The 19,189-nt window shown below is 36.3% G+C and overlaps 1 protein-coding gene across 2 annotated transcripts in view; it reads left to right on the top strand.

Moving 5' to 3' along the window:
* Positions 1–19,189, top strand: part of ARHGAP26 (Rho GTPase activating protein 26) — a 1,495,203-nt gene that overhangs the window by 267,724 nt on the left and 1,208,290 nt on the right. For both annotated transcript variants that reach the window (XM_053717161.1, XM_053717160.1), the window contains exon 2: positions 6,344–6,439. In XM_053717161.1, coding sequence (XP_053573136.1) covers positions 6,344–6,439 — 96 coding nt within the window. The remainder of the gene's footprint in view (positions 1–6,343; positions 6,440–19,189) is intronic.

Below are 19,189 nucleotides of genomic sequence, written 5' to 3'. Positions count from 1 at the left end.
ATAGACTGGGGTCATAGTTACATACACCAGATAACACTACATATAGTTTCAGGTAATTTTGGGCAGTTTTACTCAATTACTGTAAACTTGAGGTACCATCTCCACAATTTTTTTTCAGTGCAAGTTTTAGCACATCAAGCTCTATGATCAGGAATATTTCTCAGATGATCAGGAATATTTCTGAAGCTGGGGAGCTCGTTTTCAGAAGTTTCTGGACTTCCTTCTGTGCAGAGTTAACTTTTTACAGACAAAACTGTGCTCTGTTTCTCTTTGATAGCACGCTGCAATTTATTCTGCTAAGCACCCATAATAACATAGCTTTGCATAAAAATTTATTTATTTAACCCTCAAGTTTTTTTTTTAAGTTTTTTTTTCAAAAGAGCTTTATTGTGATAAAGTAAGGATTCACATCAAAATGGAATTGAATATTAGGTATATAAAACAACGTATATATTAGTCATTAACAGATGCTGTTCATATATTAATGTGCAATTTTAAGCTGCTATGAATCTGAATATTAAACATAATGATTTTTAAACCAATACCCTGCTGAGCATTACTTTAGATATGTGTAAAGGAAAAATGTTCCTATACCAAGGGTACTGCCAAGATCCATTGTTTGGATTTGCAAGCTATAATCCAAAAACCTTTTTGCTATACCTCAATAAATACTTTGTAGACCTCTTTTGGGTTCTATAACTATACATAGTGATGATGATTGTGGGATTATGTTATATAAAACTTATAAAAAAATAACATAAGACACAAAGAACAAGTAACACAAAGGTCTACATTGGATCAACATATAATATTATAAGAAATTCACCTATGTACCACCTTATACGTATAAGAGCCCTGTCATATGATAACTCTGTATGCATGTTAGGATTGTAAAGTATAAAGAGTTTTCCATAATGTTACAGCAACCTCAACTATGTAACATGTGCTGTTTTAGCTATAGTTTCAGATATTGTAAGGTGACTGGTTTCTGCTACTAAAGCAATATCCTTAACGTAAAAGCAAGGGAAAGGTTATGCATTTACATGTATTGGATTATACAGCCATTATATTCCTTACAGACCCATACTATTAAAGATCTTATCCTGCGGTTTTCCTCTCTGCAGCTCCGCTCAAGGATAGTTAACTTCTTCTAGTAGATTCAGATGATATGTGTGCTGCATTTTACAACATTTCAACACACACACTGCCTCCGGTATATTTGTCTAGTTGCCATATTACATAGTTATCAACATGAGAATATGTAAACTGCCATAATTAAAAACTAAATGCGAGACAAAGCCATATTTTACAGTAAACTATCAATTATCATTTACCAACAGCGTCTGAACGGAATATGTAGTGGCATTAACTGAGAGTTTACTCTGGATTTTTCAACCCTTGATGTCTGTCTGTTCATGAAAACTGTATTTGGGAAAAGTCAGTGCGACCCCTCCAAAAGACTGGTGGGTCCCAAAATGTGTCTCACAGGAACAGTGTTTTTGAGTGTATAAGGTGAGCTTGTGAGTGTTGAGGGCCATTTTATGCCAATCATCTTGCCTGAGTCCTGAAACTTTACTGTGAATGCCTCATGGTAGTCATCCGTCAGAATGCTATTTTTCAGAAGGCCTGACGGGTTGTTGCACGCTTCGTTCCTCTTTCTTGAATTACAAGCTACCCCCACCCCCAGTATTGTGAGAGATCTTGAGATCCACAAGTGCCTCCAATAGATGCACTAGTGTTTTCCTGGTAATTCATTCCGATTTTACGCCTTTCCTCCTTTTGTTTTACTATACAGGATAATAGCCAGGATAAAACAGGAAATGATCTTGGTGATTATAAAATGCTCTAGCATTGGCCTTGCATTGGTTGGTACGCAGCTCTAGTACAAATTTCCTCCAGTCAGCCGTGGGGTCTTTCTCTCAGGAAGGACCATCTCTCCTAAGGTCTCTTCATCCATCAATAACTCAAATCTCTGAATTTGACGGCATGGTGGTTAAACACCTAATTTTGTCTCAGAAAACTTTTTCAGATCTAGAGTTAGACACTTTGATTCAGGACAGAAAGCTACAAGATGTCACAAAATATGACAAAAGTGAAAGTTTTCCTTTCCCGATATGAGTTTAAGAATTACCTTTGGAACACTTTTATAATATCTCAAATTTAAAAATTTTTGCAGAATGGTCTGGATAAGGGTTTATTTGCTTTAAAAGCCAAATTTCTGCCCTTTCAGTTGTGTATCACAAGAAGATTTCAAGACTTCCTGAGATTCAAGCCTTTGTTCAAGCTTTGGTCCGTATAAAACGGTTTAGCATGCTTGCTTCCCCTCAGTGAAACCGTAACTTGGTTTTGAGGGTTCAGGCTCAGCTGTTTTGAACCTATGTATGGTCTGAACATTTAACTGTTATTTTAAAGGTTATGTTTCTCTCCTCCAGAAAAGTATCTGAGCTTTATGCTCTATCTTGTGATTCTCCTTACCTGATTTTTTCCCCCCATCTAGATAAAGCAGTTTAAAATACAAACTTGTCTTTCCTTCTTAAGGTTGTTTCTTCTGAAATCATCGCTATGTCCAGTGCAAAACTTTATAACTTGGATATAATAAGGGCCTTGAAATTTTATATTCAAACCTCTAAAGATTTCAGAAATTATTTTTCCTTATCTATTTTTCAGGCTGCAATCACATTGGTAGCTTGGCTTAAAGCTTTGATTCACATTGCATACCTTGTGAATATATATATATATATATATATATATTTATGTGTTTTATATGTGTATATACACATTTTAACACATAAATATATATGTATATAAGCATATACATATATATTTACAGGGAACATAGTTCCCATAGACCACAATGCAAAGTCACTTTTCAGTGTTATTTTTCTATGACCCCACACCTGCAACTTTAACCCCTAAAAACTGCCAAGTGCAGTAGTTTTGTATTATAAAAAAAAAGTTACTTTTTTTGTAATCACTTGTTATTTATCACGCGCCCACAAATGGGTGAATTTGCCCGCTTCCGGGTGCACAATAAATTAGTGCTCCACTTGTAATCTAGCCTATAATTGGTAAAGATGTCAACACATGTTGAAATTGCTATTTAAATACGAACGTGATTGAATCGGATAGCTTTATTAATATCTATTCATTAAGAACAAAGTGATGACATTTTATGTAAATTTCAATGTTCCATTTTATTTGATGTGATGATCCCTGTTTTGAAACTAAAGTTGATACAGTATTCATAAATAAAATACACTAAAGAACAATATTCAAATTAGCTTAAATATCCAAAATGCACCTTTACAGTAAATCTGGTCTCTTTTTTCTTTCAGTTTTAAGATGTGACCAATTTTTAGAAAATAAAGGAATGTTTGTTCCTACTTCTTGGTGTTTGATTTTCCTTTTTGGTCTGTTTCCTTGCCCGCAATCTTTGTGTGTGTGTGTGTGTGTGTATATAATATACTGTGTGTGTGTGTGTATATAATATACTGTGTGTGTGTGTGTATATATATATATATATATATATATATGTGTGTGTGTATATAATATACTGTGTGTGTGTGTGTATATAATATACTGTGTGTGTGTATATAATATACTGTGTGTGTGTGTGTGTATATATATATATATATATATGTGTGTGTGTGTATATATATATATATATATATATATATATATGTGTGTGTGTATGTGTGCGTATATATATATATGTGTGTGTGTGTGTATGTGTGCGTATATATATATATATATATATATATGTGTGCGTATATATGTACACACTTTACTTTAAATATTAACATAATAAATACCAGTCACTCATGGTGATGCCCTGTCAGAAAGGATTTGCTACGTAGCTCACGCCGGCTGTTTCTGGGAATAGTCCAATGCCACATTCCATAAAGAAGAGTAAAATTAGCTGGTAGCTTGCCAAGCTCTCGTCAAGTCTGGCACCCTGTGTAACCACAGGGAATGACCTAACATGAAAATGTAGAAGCCTACAAATTGATGACAGATGACAACCATTTAGCCCACCTAGCTTGTCCGTTTGCTAAACCTATTACAAAATGCTTACAGCTGAGGTTCCATGCATGTGGCACGCTAGTTTTACTGGCATTCAACATTTCACAAAGGGGCAGTTTACTACTATGTGGTTATTAATTGATGGAACGTGAAACAAGGGAAATTGTACTCAAAGTAAATTTTACACCAAAAAATAGTCATGTTTATGTAGCTCTCTTTAAAATGAAGTCGTATTAAAGGGGAATTTGTTTTCTTTATTGCACATAGAGGTTGTATAAAAAAAATGTTTCAAAATTAGATGTATTTGTGCTGACAAAAATTTCTATTATATTTCTGAACTGCTTCCATGCCCACCAGTGCTGCTGAGTTCCTGTTGGGTTAAGTTTTAGCTGTTTACTTTGATTCTGTAACTTTGTCCATGCAAACAAATATTTTTCATGCATGTATAGTTCTCTTTCATATTATAGAAACATCTTAGTTTACTGTTACTTTAAGACTTGGGAGCCACCTTGCTTCCTCTTAGTGTTTATCTGGCCTCTAATTAAATGATGCAGAACCATGTTGGCAGTTTGCATCACATTCTATGAGAGTACATTAGACTGATGTTATAGTTTTTCTACTCTCTGAGTGCCGACCTATGTGTCTCAGCAGCAAGGTGCATTATATTCAATAGCTGATCGTTCAACAAACGATAATGAAGCAAATTTTATAATAGAAGTAAATATGAAAGTTGCATAAAATTGTATGTTATATCTGAATCATAAGAAACATGTTGGGTTTTTGTCCCTTTAAGGTCTATTTCTCAATGTTGTATGTTTATTTTATAACATTTTTGCTTTGAAGAAGAGATGATATTTCTGCAGACACAGATTCAAAGACTATGCGATATCTTCTTGACTGGAAAAAATACCAAAAATAATCTCACATAAACCATTGGCATGACTTTGTGAATGGATTAATAGAATTAATTTACCAAAACAAATTTAAAAAAATGAAACATTACAGCCATGAATATACAGCCTCATGCTACATAATTAAAACAAATCTTCATTTCAGGATGAATAGTTTTTAGTTTATTATGTATCTTAAAAAGAAAACAATTATTTGGTAGATATTTTATTTTTGAAAAGCATTTAATTAAAAAAAAAAAATCCTATTAAAATAGAAAAAATCTGATTTTAAATAAAAAAAGAAAAAAATCTGATTTAATTTTTTTAGTGAGACCGCACTATTAGTGATACAAACCCCATTAAAAGACCAGCGACATACATGGTAAGTCGCTGGTCCTTTTAAAGAGTTAAATCAATTTACATTAAATTATTCTATTTTTTTTTAAGTAAAGGGACATTAAACACTAAATACATGCTAGATAGAATGATGCATTCAATGAAAAGATTAGTCTGAGAATAACATGTTGATGTATTTTTTTAAAGTTTCATTAGTTGTTTAAATAGTGACAAAATAAGTGTCAAGTTTTAGTATCAAAAACAATGCGAGCTGCCATGTTGTAACTAAGGTTACCTTCTCTTCTGTGGCCAATAAGGGACATTTATAAATAGTTCACTAGCGTGTGCAGCCGATGGCTGTGTGGAATATCACAATTTTCTGCACTTCCATTTTTACCAGGAACTGAAATGCTCAGAATTTTAGAATGGAATTACAGGAAAAGGGGACAAAAAAAATAATCAAAGTATATTGTAGAGTTTTTTTATCTATATGATTTATCATTTTTTTATTACCATCTCAAAGTGTTTAATGTCCCTTTAATTAACACTTAGAATATTTATAATAATAATATTATAATATTTTCTGTTATTTATAACTATTACTCTGCTCCCACCCAACTACTTCATATGTTGCTTGGCTGGCAACATTTTCTGTGGAGAACACTTGTACATTGCAATTTCTTACTTTCCCAAAACTTGTGAAAATTTCTGGCCCTATAGCAACCACACACACGGATGACTGATGTGTATGTGCTGTAAATTAAAACAGGAGTAGGTTCTGCGTGTTGAAAAATGGGAGGGACAGTGGAGCAGTGTTGAATGGCATTTTGAGCAACCAGTTATAAAGTGTTGAAAACCTACATTCTGCCCCTCTTACTTTGACAGTTAGATACATTGACATTATATACAGTATTATGTTGTTATATGTATTTGCTTTATATATCATAAATTTATAGGCATGACATTTTTTGGATTTTCAACTAGATGGCAAATGTTAAGTGTTTATTTAGCTATAATTTGGTTTGTTGCACATATCTGTTGATATAAGAGGTTATATAATATCTGTGTAATTACTTTTTTTTTTCTACACTCAGGTCTTTCATCTGCTAAAAGGAAATTTGCTGGATCATTGAATGAATTCAAATTTCGATGCATTGGAGATGCAGAAACTGATGATGAAATCTGTATAGGTAAAGTGTGGGAGGCCATGTCTTTAAAATCAGTCTGCAGAATGTCTGCTTGTCGTATATTAAAAATAGATAACCAACTGCTTAATTACATTGTAGTTGTATTTTATGTCTCTTTTTTATGTATTCATTTAAATTAATCATTTTCTACAGTAATTATTAAATACACTATTAAATTTATTTATTTTAAGCTAATCGCATAACACACATAACAATTTGATATTAACCATAGAATGTTTACGTGGCTGATGTTTTTTAGTGCGCCCTATACTTTCAAATGGATAGCACAGGTCACACTAACATCTCTCATGTTACAAGTGGTGAGTTGTGTGTAGCAACACATAAAGTGCTAAAAAAAAAGTTCAAGATTACATATTCGGCGTCGCCCACAAAAGCCGGTGATGCCGGTATCACATATACAGTGCCGCATATAAATGCGGCACCTATATTTCACCCATCGGCCGCAATTTTTACTCCCATAAGCTAACATAGAACCGCGTCGCAAATCAATATCATATATTCAGGACTTACGCGGCGAAAATGGAGAAATTTGACTCAATTTTCACCTCGCAACACATAGGCAGGCACAGCGAGCCTTGCGCTGAGTATGCGAACATTATAACTCCCGTAACTGCCTGAAAATAATAACACCTAACGCATGCACAATATATATCTACCTGTACACTGCAATCCCCCACTGCAATAATTAATAACGTATATTAACCCCTAATCCGCCATTAACCCACATTGCATCAAACCTAATAAAACTATTAACTCCTAATCTGCCAAACCCACACAACACAATAATCCTAATAAATCTATTAACCCCTAATCCGCCAAACCCCCACAATGCAAATAACTAAATTACTAAGAACCCTAACCTAACACCTCCTAAATTAATCCCAATTACTTAGATTAATTTAAATATAGGTTTTCTTGTTTTTAAGTAACGTTAGCTTTTTTATTTTAATTGTAATTTAGTAATTTTTAATTTAAGATTACAAAAAATAAAAAAGTCTAACATTACATAAAATAATAAACCAAATTATCAAAAATAAAAATATTAAACCTAATCCCTATGAAAATAAAAAAGCCCCCCAAAATAAAAACACCCCCTAATACTAAACTACCAATAGCCCTTAAAAGGGCTTTTTGTAGGGCCTTGCCCTAAGTTAAACAGCTCTCTTAAAAATACTAAGTCCCCCCTCTAACAGTAAAACCACCACCCACCAAAATAAAAAAAAAAACACTAAAAAATCCTAAACTACCCACTTGGGGTATTTGTATGGACATTCAGCTCTTTTAAGAGTGCCCAGAAATTCAAAAAAGCCTAAGTATACCCCCCAAATAGGTTCTCACTGTTCTTGAAGTCAGGCGGAGAAGGTCCTTTTCCAGGTGGTGAAGTCTTCCTCCAAACCGCCAACATCTTTTTCCAAGCTGGGACCTCTTCTTTCTTCATCCAGGACCAAGCCGGCGAGTAGCTCTCATCCTATTGGCTGATTTGAATTTGAAGAATCAAATTGGCCAATAGGAATGCAAGGGACGCCATATTTAAACTAGTACCTTAAATTCACTATTCAGTGTACAACGGCGATTGTACGAAGAGGATCCTCCACGCTCCATGGCTCCACGGTCGCCGGTCCTGCTCCACGCTCATCTTCGCTCCGTGCCGACTTGGTCCTGGTTTAAGAAGGAAGAGGTCCCCGCTTGGAAGAAGATGTTGGTCGCTTGGAAGAAGACTTTACCACCTAGAACAGGACCTTCTCCGCCGGACTTCAGGAATGGTGAGTACCAATTTGGGGTGTTAGACTTAGGCTTTTTTTTCCTAAGATATGGTGAGTGCACAACATCATCAATTACTAGTGGGAATATCTCTCCTGGCCAGCAGGAGGCGGCAAAGAGCACCACAGCAAAGCTGTTAAGCATCACTCCTCTACCCATAATCCCAAGTCAATCTATTTGCCTCTGTCAATGGAGGAGGTGAAGTTTTGTATCTGAAGAAATGAAATCCTTGTTTGGGATAGTTTTCCCTGCAAGCAAGGATTTGGGTATAGCTGTAGTCCACATCAATCTCTGCTGCAGAGTAGTGGTGGCTTTTAAGCAGTTAGGAAGTTGTAAGGTGGTGCTTACTTTGTTTCCTAACATATTGCTGCCCTAAGTATAGAAAGCCAGAGTTGGTTACTCTGTTCTTTCTTTTTTCTACAGGTCTCTGTAAGGAGTTTGTGTCCTTTATTATTATTATTATTATTATTATACTTTATTTATGAAGCACCATCATATTCCGCAGCGCTATCCATGGGTACAGTTCATTTAAATAAAACAATAATATAAAACTTCTAAGAGACAGGACAAAATTTACAAACACATACATGAGGAATCGAGGGCCCTATTCCCGTGGGAACTTGCAATCTAGAAGAGTAGGAGGTTGAGAAACAGGAGGTGAGGACTGCAAGATTGAGAAAGATGTTAATGCAGAGTTAGATGAGGGAAATGTTGTTAGGTAAGAGAAATATTATTGAGTTGAGTGGTAGGCTTCGCTGAACATAAAAGTCTTCAGAGAGCATTTAAAGGAGGAAAGATTAGGGCAAAGCCTGACAGTACGAGGGAGAGTGTTCCAGAGGGTAGGTGCTGCACGACAGAAATCCTGCAGTCTAGCATGAGAGGAGGTGATAGTCGCAGTTTCAAGGAGCAGGTCATTGTTGGATCTTAGTGGGCGGGCTGGAGTATACTTGTTGATTAGAGAGGATAGGTAGAGGGGAGCGGTGTTGGTGAGTGCTTTGTTTGCAAGGGTGAGAATTTTGAATTTAATTCTGCTTTGTATGGGGAGCCAATGAAGAGAGGTGCAGCAGTTAAAGAGCTTTGTGGTGTTAGCACACAGAAAAGGTTGAATCTTGGAAATGTTGCGTAGATGGTTGCGGCAGGATTTAGAAAGCGATTGGATATGGGGGGCGAAGGACAGATTTGAGTCGAGTGTAACTCCGAGGCAGCGGACTAGGGGTGATGGGGAAATGGTGATGCCATCAATAAGGATAGAGAAGTCACAAGTCGGCATAGAGCTTGAGGAGGGGGGGATAAGGAGCAGCTCAGTCTTGGACATGCTAATCTTTAGGTGGTGAGAGGCCATCCAGGAAGAAATACCAGATAAGCAGTCGCTGACATGAGAAAGGACAGAGGGAGAGAGAGCAGGGGTGAAGAGGTAGATCTGGGTGTCATCAGCATAGAGGTGATATTTGAAGCCATAACTGTTGATAAGTTTACCCAGCGAAGAAGTATTAATGGAGAAGAGTAGGGGACCCAGAACAGATCCTTGTGGTACTCCAACAGACAGAGGCATTGGAGAGGAGGAGTCGCCGGCAAATGACACAGAAAAAGACCTGTGAGAAAGATAAGAGTGAATCCAGGAAAGAGCAGTGTCACAGAGGCCAAAAGAGCTAAGGGTCTGTAGGAGGAGGGGGTGGTCAACTGTGTCGAAGGCAGCTGAGAGGTCAAGTAAGATGAGTATGGAGTAGTGGCCAATATTTTTAGAAGATAGTAACCTTGGAAAGGGCAGTCTCAGTTAAGTGTTTGGGGCGGAATCCGTATTGCAGGTGGTCAAGCAAGGAGTTGGCGGACAGGAAGTGGGTTAGGCGATTGTAAACTAGTTTTTCAAGGAGTTTTGATGTTAGTGGAAGCAGTGATATGGGGCGGTAGCTTTCAGGAGAATTAGGGTCAAGGGAAGGTTTTTTGAGTATGGGAGTGACTTTTGCGTGTTTGAAAGAAGATGGGAATGAGCCGGTAGAAAGAGATAGGTTGAAGATGTGGGTAAGAGCAGGAGTGAGGGTGGAAGATTGGGAGGGTATTAGATGGGAAGGGATATGGTCGAGCGGGCAGGTAGGGAGGCGTGAGGAAGATAGTAAAGAGGAATCTTCATTCTCAGTGGCTGGATGGAAGATGCAGAGGGTGGCAGAGGGAGTAACTGGGCCTGTTGATGGAATATTGCAGGTTGGTGTTGGGATGTTGCTCCGGATAGAACGTGTTTTGTTTAAAAAGTAGTCTGCCAGGTCTTGAGCTCTAAAGACAGATGAGAGGGGTGGAGCAGGAGGGTAGAGGAGAGAGTTAAAGGTGGAGAAGAGTCATTTAGGGTTTGAGGAAAGAGTAGATATAAGAGAAGTATATTTGCTTGGCTAAGTGAAGGGCAGAAGTGTATGAACGAAGAATAAACTTATAGTGTATGAAGTCAGGTTCAGAGTGCGTTTTCCTCCAGACACGCTCAGCTGTACGGGAGCATTTTTGCAAATAGCGTGTTTGCTGAGAGTGCCAGGGCTGCAACTGACGGCGTGATGTTTTGCGCAGCTGGGGAGGGGCAAGTGTGTCTAATGCAGAGGAGAGAGTTTTGTTATAGTGGTTTGTTGCAAGATCAGGGCAGGTTATAGTGGACGTGTGAGGGAGGAGATCTTGAATCATTTTTGAAAATTGGAGCGGATCCACAGCATGTAGATTTCTACAGCTGTGGGGGCGGGATGGAGAAGTGGGTTTAGTTGTTGTATTAATATTATAGGTGACCAGTTGATGGTGTGAAATGGGAAAAGGGCAACAGGTGAGGTCAGATATAGAACAGAGGTAGGAAAATACCAGGTCGATGGAGTGTCCATCACGGTGGGTAGGGAATAGGGTGCATTGTGAGAGACCGAAGGAGGATGTGAGTGAAAGAAGTTTAGAGGCAGCAGGGGCAGACGGGTTGTCAATGGGAATGTTGAAGTCCCCAAGAATTAGGGTTGGTATATTTGTAGAGAGAAAGTGAGTTTCTAAAATGTTAACTTTGTTGTGTGATTCTACTTTTCATACTTTTCACAAGGTGAAGGCTATATTTTCAAGAGATGGTTGTTCCTTCATGTATTCAGATCCTAGCTGAGATTACATAATCTGATTGTAGTTAATGCTTTGAAGTACTATCTCCAAGCAAGATTTCAGACAAAATTCTAGTTTTTTTTTTTTTTTTTTTTACTACTAAATTTTGTAAGGGGCAGAAAGCTACTAAGGTAGCCTTTCGCCTCTTAACTAAAAAAAAAAAAAAGGGATTCAAGACTCTCTTGATGGTGGGAAGGTCACCTTTCTAAGAGTATGACAGCTCTTTCTTCAAGAGCAATAGTAACATTGTTGGGTTTTGAAAGATTATGCTTCTTTTATAAGATTTGCAAAGCTGCAACGTCTTATCTGCGTACTTTTTTTTTAGAGTTTATCACAAGTAGCTTTTGGCAGGAAGGTCCTCCAGGCCGCAGTGTCGGCTAAATAGGAACTGCCAGAAAAATTGTCCCACACTTTCTGTAACATAGACGATCGGTTTTGTATTAATCCGATATGTCATGGAGGACTGTGGACCATCATCATTTTATGAAAGAGAACAAAATTTATGCACCTGATAAATTATTTTCTTTCGGAATGATAATGGTCCAGAGACCCCGTCCATTTAAATTTTTGGGCGACAGTTCTAATGACCTCTGTAGACCGTGCTTTGCTTTTCCTACCTTTCTTTCCAATTCTCTACTCAGCAATACGTAAAACTTAGAGAGAGTTTTAAAGCTCTTGTATGGGTTCTTGACCTCCTCCTTATGGCGGGAAATACAGTATATCCCATATGTAATGGAGGACTGTGGACCATCATCATTCCGAAAGAAAATAATTTATCATCTAAGCATAAACTTTCTTTTTGCATCTGTGATTCTGTATTGGGCTAGAGCTATATATGTTTTTTTTTGTCTCTTTGGCAGAGTAGTAGTTAATGTGACAAGTAAAATAAAGTAAATACTTGACATAAGTATACACTAAAAAAACTAAAGAAAATAAACAAATAATATATATATATAATAAAAAATAAACCACAGTGTATACAAAATAAGGATATGTTTGAGAGTCCAAGCTAAAAGCGGGACCAGGATAGAGTAATGTCCCAAAATGCTTGATTGTAGAAGTTTGCGTAGTAATATAGAGAGGAGGAAAAAAAATACAATAGTGAAGTCCGTTAAGACCAGGGCATCCAACCCATAAGGAAAGGTACTTACACTTTAAAGAGCTATTACTAAGCTCTTAATGACTACACAGGCAGGTATATAGCCCCACAGCTCTAAAGGAAACTCCAGGGATCCCAGGATAAGGTAAGATACAATTTATTAAAACCAAAAAGCTGGTTATATACCAGCGAAACATAGGTCGGATATATTGGACTAATACGGACATTTGTATTATAATTTGTCAGTTCTCTAAGGCATACCGTTTTAAGCGTTTTTAGCCGACTGGGCTGTTCACTCGTAACAGTTAGAAACATTCTTTGATTCCTGACTGATACAGTCTGTTGTTTTGTCCTTGGTTTTATTAAATTGTAAGTCTTACTTGGAGGTGTATACGTCTCCCCCAAAAAAACACATTAAAGCCCATTCTACCAGATAAGCTTTCACTTCCTGGGCTTTTAAAAATGATGCTTCTCTTGAACAAATTGCAAGGCAGCAACTTAGTCATCGCTACATACTTTTACTTAATTCTATCACTTAGATATTTTTGCTTCTTCTGAAGTGGCTTTTGGTAGGAAAGCCCTCCAGGCAGCAGTATCTGGGAATTGGGTGCCTGCCTTTTTTAACATTTTTTTTTTTTGTTCTTCCCAAATTATTCATGGGATTCACTGCTTGGGTATTAGTATCCAGGACTAAAGGATTGTGGACACTCACCACCTTATGAAAGAAAACAAAATTTATTCTTACATGATAAATTAATTTATTTCATTGCGGTGACAGTCCCATTTGTATTAATACAACAAAAAAAATTTCTTGCACCTCTGTTCCCTGCTTTGCCCTTTTCTACCTGCTTTCTGCTACTTCTCCTTGCTTTGATATAAGTTAGAATAGCATACCAGTGAGGTGGGAGGGATCAAGTGATCTTAGAAATTTTGGGAATCTTTGTCTCCTCCTATTGGCCAGGAGTTAAATCTCAGGAGTAATGGATAATGGACTCTCACCACTATGAAAGAAATTCATTTATCAGGTAAGCATAAATTTAGGGTCCCCCCAGGAATCTGCTATGTTAAGAGTGATATTACCTTTGTTTCTTGCTACTAAAGCTCTTAACATAGGGAATGATAATTTGAAAGTTAACTTTCTTTTGAGGGAGGAAGATGTAATTTCTATTGTGTTTTTTTTTTTAAATCTGCATGTTTATTTGTCCTTTTGTTACTGAGATGATAATAAATGTATTAAATATTAATGTCAGATCCTTGGCTACATCAAACCTGGTAAAGAGAGCCTTGTGGCTGAAACACTGGAAGGTAGATGCAGCTTCAAAAGTAAACCTCTTTATTTTGCCATTTGACAACTTTTGCTTAAAAATGTGTCTAGAATTCAGCGCAGACAGACTGATGGTAATTTTTGGCTACATTCTATTTCAGATGCCTGGGTTTTGGAAATAATACAGAGAGTTTTTTTTTCTATGGAGTTTTTGCAATTTTGCCAAGAAAATCATATTTTTAAAGTCCTCTCTTACTACAGATCCTCAGAAAAATTTGTCTGTTCAAGAGTTTGTCTCTACTCTACTGGAACTTAATGTTATAGTGGAAGTTCCTTTGGCTTAGAGACAAAGAGGATTTTGCTCCCATCTTTTTTTTGCTCCAAAGAAAAAGAATACTTGGAGACCTGTTCAGGGTCTCAAGCGTCTTAGTTCTTTTCTTCAAGTTAAAGTCTTAAAAAAATGAAAGCCTCCAAGTTTCTTTTTGGTCAGCATAGACTTAATAGATGTTTATTATCATATCCCAATCAAACTGTGTCATCAGCATTATCTACATTTTGCAGCGCGGCATCGCAAATTTACATCTTCGAGGAATACAAATTTTCACTACTTGGACGACATCCTGGTTGTTCAAGAGAACAAGCAAAATGTAATCAATATTTAGTTCTTCACTATCTAAGTCAACATGGTTGGCTGCTCGATTGGAAGAAAATTCAGCTACAGTTGTCTCAAGAGTTGCAGTTTTTAGGGGCTTAATTCACTGTTCAAAACTCTGTTTTCTGCCTCCAGAGAAAGTAATAAAATTGAAGTCTCAAGTCCAATCTGTTCAGTCTTATTATCATTATCTATCTATGAGATACTGGATGAGCCTTCTGGGAAGTATTTTAGCAATAATTCCTACGGTCTTTTGGGCACTTTGGAATATGAGGGACGCCCAGTGTCATTTTCTAATGAATTGGAGAAGATTGATGCCCTTAAAGGGACAGTCTAGTATAAATTAAACTTTCATTATTCAGGTAGGACTTTTAATTTTAATCAACTTTCCAATTTACTTTTATCAACAAATTTGCTTTTTTCTCTTGGTATTCTTAGTTTAAACTAAACATAGGTAGGCTCATGTGATAATTTATAAGCCTTTGAGGGCTGCCTCTTATCACATGCTTTTTAAATCTCTTTTCAACACAAAGACAGAAAGTACACGTGGGCCATATAGATAACACTGTGTTCAGGCACAGGGGGTTATTTAAGATTTAGCACAAAACAATGCTAAATTTAAGACAATAGATAATAAACAGTCACAGTCATGTGATCAGGGGGCTGGAAGAAGGTTCCTAGATACAAGGTAATCACAGAGGTAAAAAGTGTATTAATATAACCGTGTTAGTTATGCAAAACTGGGGAATGGGTAATAAAGGGATTATCTATCTTTTAAAACAATAACAATTCTATGGTAGACTGTCCCTTTAAATCACAAGATTATTGTCTCACAGAAGGTAAAAGTTTCCCTGGATTGGTGACTAAGCTACAAAAATCTTTTGAATGGAGGTTAACTTCAGTATTTTGATTAGTTGGGTCTTACGATGGACACATGTACAAAATATGTACAAAAGTATGCTCAACAGAAGTGGTCAGTAAAAGTTGTCTCTTCCTTCCAATCTTTTGGAATTAAGGGCCATTCATTTGGCTCATCTAACCTTTAAAAAATAAATGACAAGTCATGGTCCTTTCAGACAATGTAACAGTCCAAGCTTATTTGAATTTATCAAGAGGGTACAAGTGTTCTCCAGGAAGCAAAGCTTGTTTCATGGGCTCCAGAAAATTTTGGCTTTTATCATTGCAGTACATCTTCTGGTTGTGACAACCTTTAAGCAGATTTTCTAAATTGGCTTTCAATTCTTCAGAATACATTCTAAATATGTGGCAGACAGAAATAGACCTTATGGCTTATACATGCAATCATCAGATGGATCAGTTTTTCAGACTTTATCCATCCAGAAATTTATAGATGCGTTATCCCAAAAATGGGATTTCAGCCTAGCATATGTGTTTTTTCACTTTACCCTTATCTCAAGGGTTCTTCAAAGAATTGTCAAAGGCAAGGCAACAGTCATTGTAGTTCTGCCTTGGTGGCCCAGAAGGCCTTGCTTACCTCTGCTACTCAAACTGGCTGTGGATTCTCTAAGAAATCTTCCAGCTCTTCTGGGTCTACTTTATCAAGTGCCAGAATTTTATCCAGAGCCTCAATCTTATTTCCTCAGAATATGGATGCTGAGTGGTGCATTCAGAAGTTAGGACTTTCAAAGAATCTTATAGATGTAATGCCTCAGGCCATGAAGCTTTCTACTTCTTCAGTTAATTATATAGTTTGGAATACTTTTGGTGCCTGGTGTGATGATCAGAAACTCTGTTTTGTTCAAGTGTCTGCATCCACTCTATTTCTATTTTATGGAAACCAAAAAAGGCCTAAGCTTGTCAATCCTGAAGGTTCAAGTTTCAGCAATCTCTGCAATTACTGGTGTAAAATAAGCCGTGGAGGAATTGATTAGTCACTTTTATTTTTTAATTTTTTAAAGCTTTTCTGCTTGTCAAACCCCCTCTATTTCCATCCTTGGGATTTACCTTTTGGTTTTGTCTGCTTTTGATGTCAACCCCTTTTAAAACTTAACAGTCTGTAAATTTGTTGTTCCTTACTTTGTAGATTGTTTTTCATCTTGCTGTTACTTCGCTAGACGAGTTTTTAAACTTCAAGGTGTTTCAGCGGATCATCTTATTTTTCTTGGTGAAAAAAATGTATAAGTACAGTATAAGAGTTTATTTCTAGAGTGGTCACATGAATAAAGAGATTGTCATTTTCACCTTTTGTACAGACAAAAACTCTTTTAATGGTCAATACATACATATGCTTGATGTGGTGTGATGTCTTTGTATTTACTTGGAAAGAACTAAGGATTTTTGTAAAACATGCTTTTTTGATATTCCCTTTGGACAAAGGAAAGGCTGTGCTCCAGTGAATCAGACTATTGCTGTTTGGATTGTTTAGTGTATCATAAAAGCTTATAACCTTCAGCAAGTTTCTGTTCAGTCAGCTAGTGCAATATCCACGTATTAGGCTTTGCATTATAATTCTTCAGTTTTTATGATTTGTCAAGCTGCATTTTGAAAGAATCTGCATACCTCTGCGACTCATTACAAGTTAGACATTCTTCAGTCTTCTTCTGCTTAATTTGGAAGATATGTTTTGTATTCTGTTGTTTCTTAATAAATCTTGTACAATATTTGCAGCATATAGTTTGTATTTCTGAATTTTCTACCACCCATTGTTTATTGCTTTGTAATCTCATCAAGTCAATGGGGATCCCCCCCCCCTTAAAATGGCATTTTGGATTAATCTTTTCTCCACAAAAACTAGTAATGGGGGAGTTTGTTTGTGTTTTTCTTATATTAAGGTCTATATGGATGGGAAATATTTCTGTCCCGCCCATTTTAAGGAACAGTTTTTTAAGTCAGTGGGGACCCAGATATAAGAGAGCCAAGGTCTAGAAATTGCAGTTTTAGCTGTCGATTATTTCTTGTTTTTTTTATATATGTGTATGTGTGTATGCAGGTATATATAATACATACAGGTATATATAATAAAGCAGAGAAAGCGCACTCCCACTTAAATAGCATCAACCAGGGTGCAGGCAAAAAGTGATGATACAGAAGAGAAGAGGCTTGCACTCACTGGATTTTGAAAAAGGTGCTTTATTCAGCACAAAAATATGTGACATTTTAGGGATCAATCACCCCTTTGTTTGGTCTGATGAAGGGGTGATTGATCCCCGAAACGTCACATATTTTTGTGCTGAATAAAGCACCTTTTCCAAAATCCAGTGAGAGGCATACCTAATTTTAATGCGGTTCGCTTTATTGCGCTTTGCAGATTTTGCTCTTTTTACAAAAGTAAGGTTTGTAGCAACCCTGTGCAAAGCAAACCTATCGGCGCCATTTTTCCAACATATATATATATACATACACATATAAACACATAAATACACATTTACACACCACCAGCAAATATATTATGACTCACTGAAGGTTCAGATGATAGCATTTTTTAGCAGTAAAGTATTTTTAACTAAGGTACGTACATTGTTTTTCCACTTAATGCTATTGCACACGTAAAGGGCCAGTAATCCTAGGAAATAATGTTACATAATTCTGCACATAGTGCAGAATTATATAACATTAGCTTACCTCCAGATTTCTAAAGTGAAGGGTTAAATAGATATCATACAAAAAAAGGCAGAACGCCGCTCCTGGCTCTACTGAGCGGGTCTGTTTTCTTCTGCTAAGCGCATCACAAGCACGCTGTCTATTCACAGTGCGCCCGATATGGTCTGGTAGCGGTAGCGAGTTACATTGATTTTAATAGAGCGATCGGGCCGGCTGTGATTAGACAGCGTACCCAGATGCGCTTAGGAGAAGAAAACAGACCCGCTCAGTAGAGCCAAGAGCGGTTCTGTTTTCTTTGCGTCATATCCATTTAACCCTCACTTTAGAAATCTTGAGCTAAGCTAATGTTATATAATTCTGCACTATGTGCAGAATTATATAACATTATTTCCTAGGATTACTGGCCCTTTAATAAACTACAGTATAGTGTAAATATAACTTTTATATCTAGGAAAGAGAAAAATAAGTGTGACTCACTTTATTGCTATATTCGATTTATTGCGGTGTTCTGGAACTGGACCCTCAATATCTCTGAGGTACGCCTGTGTGTGTTTATATATGTATGTGGGTGTGTATATGTGTGTGTGTGTATATATATGTGTGTGTGTGTGTATATATATATATATATATATATATATATATATATATATATATATATATATATATATATATATATATATATATATATACTGAGCCCTTCCTAGTTCAATGGCTTGTTATATATCTTATCCCTACTATAACACTTTTTAAATAAGAATTACAAAAAATAATACAAATAAAATAAAAATGATATATAAATGTAAATGATAGTTTAAGACTTTGTGAAGAACACTATTTAAAAAAAAAAATTATAGCACTCCTTTGGGTTAATTCTCGATTGATAGCCAGGACCTAAGTTTTCTAGTGCGCCTTATATGAGTCTATTAGGTGAGGGATCTTTTATAGAATAACAAATCAGCCAAGTCTTAATGTTTATAAAATAAATTAACATCCTCTTTGCAATCAATAGCCTAACTCCACCCAACATTTGCTTTATTTGGAGAAGCCTATCTGGGCTTTAGTGTGCATTGCAGACAACAGAGCAAGGTGCATATAACGGTCTGAGAGTTAGAAATTGCTCTATTTTCAGAGCTAAGTTACATGAAAAGAGGGCAAAATAAACTATGACAAGTGACCAAATAATTTTTTTTCCTTTTTTTAAAGTGTTTGTTTATGATGCCAATCTGGATGAATGTTGAGTGGGAAAGGCATTAGGCAAAAAAATATGGATTGCTATTTTGGCAACAGTAA

This window comes from Bombina bombina, chromosome 6 (assembly GCF_027579735.1).
Source record: "Bombina bombina isolate aBomBom1 chromosome 6, aBomBom1.pri, whole genome shotgun sequence".
NCBI classification, from domain to species: domain Eukaryota; kingdom Metazoa; phylum Chordata; class Amphibia; order Anura; family Bombinatoridae; genus Bombina; species Bombina bombina.
The sequence above is the reverse complement of the archived record's forward strand: the minus strand, read 5'-3'. Positions and strand labels throughout refer to the sequence as shown.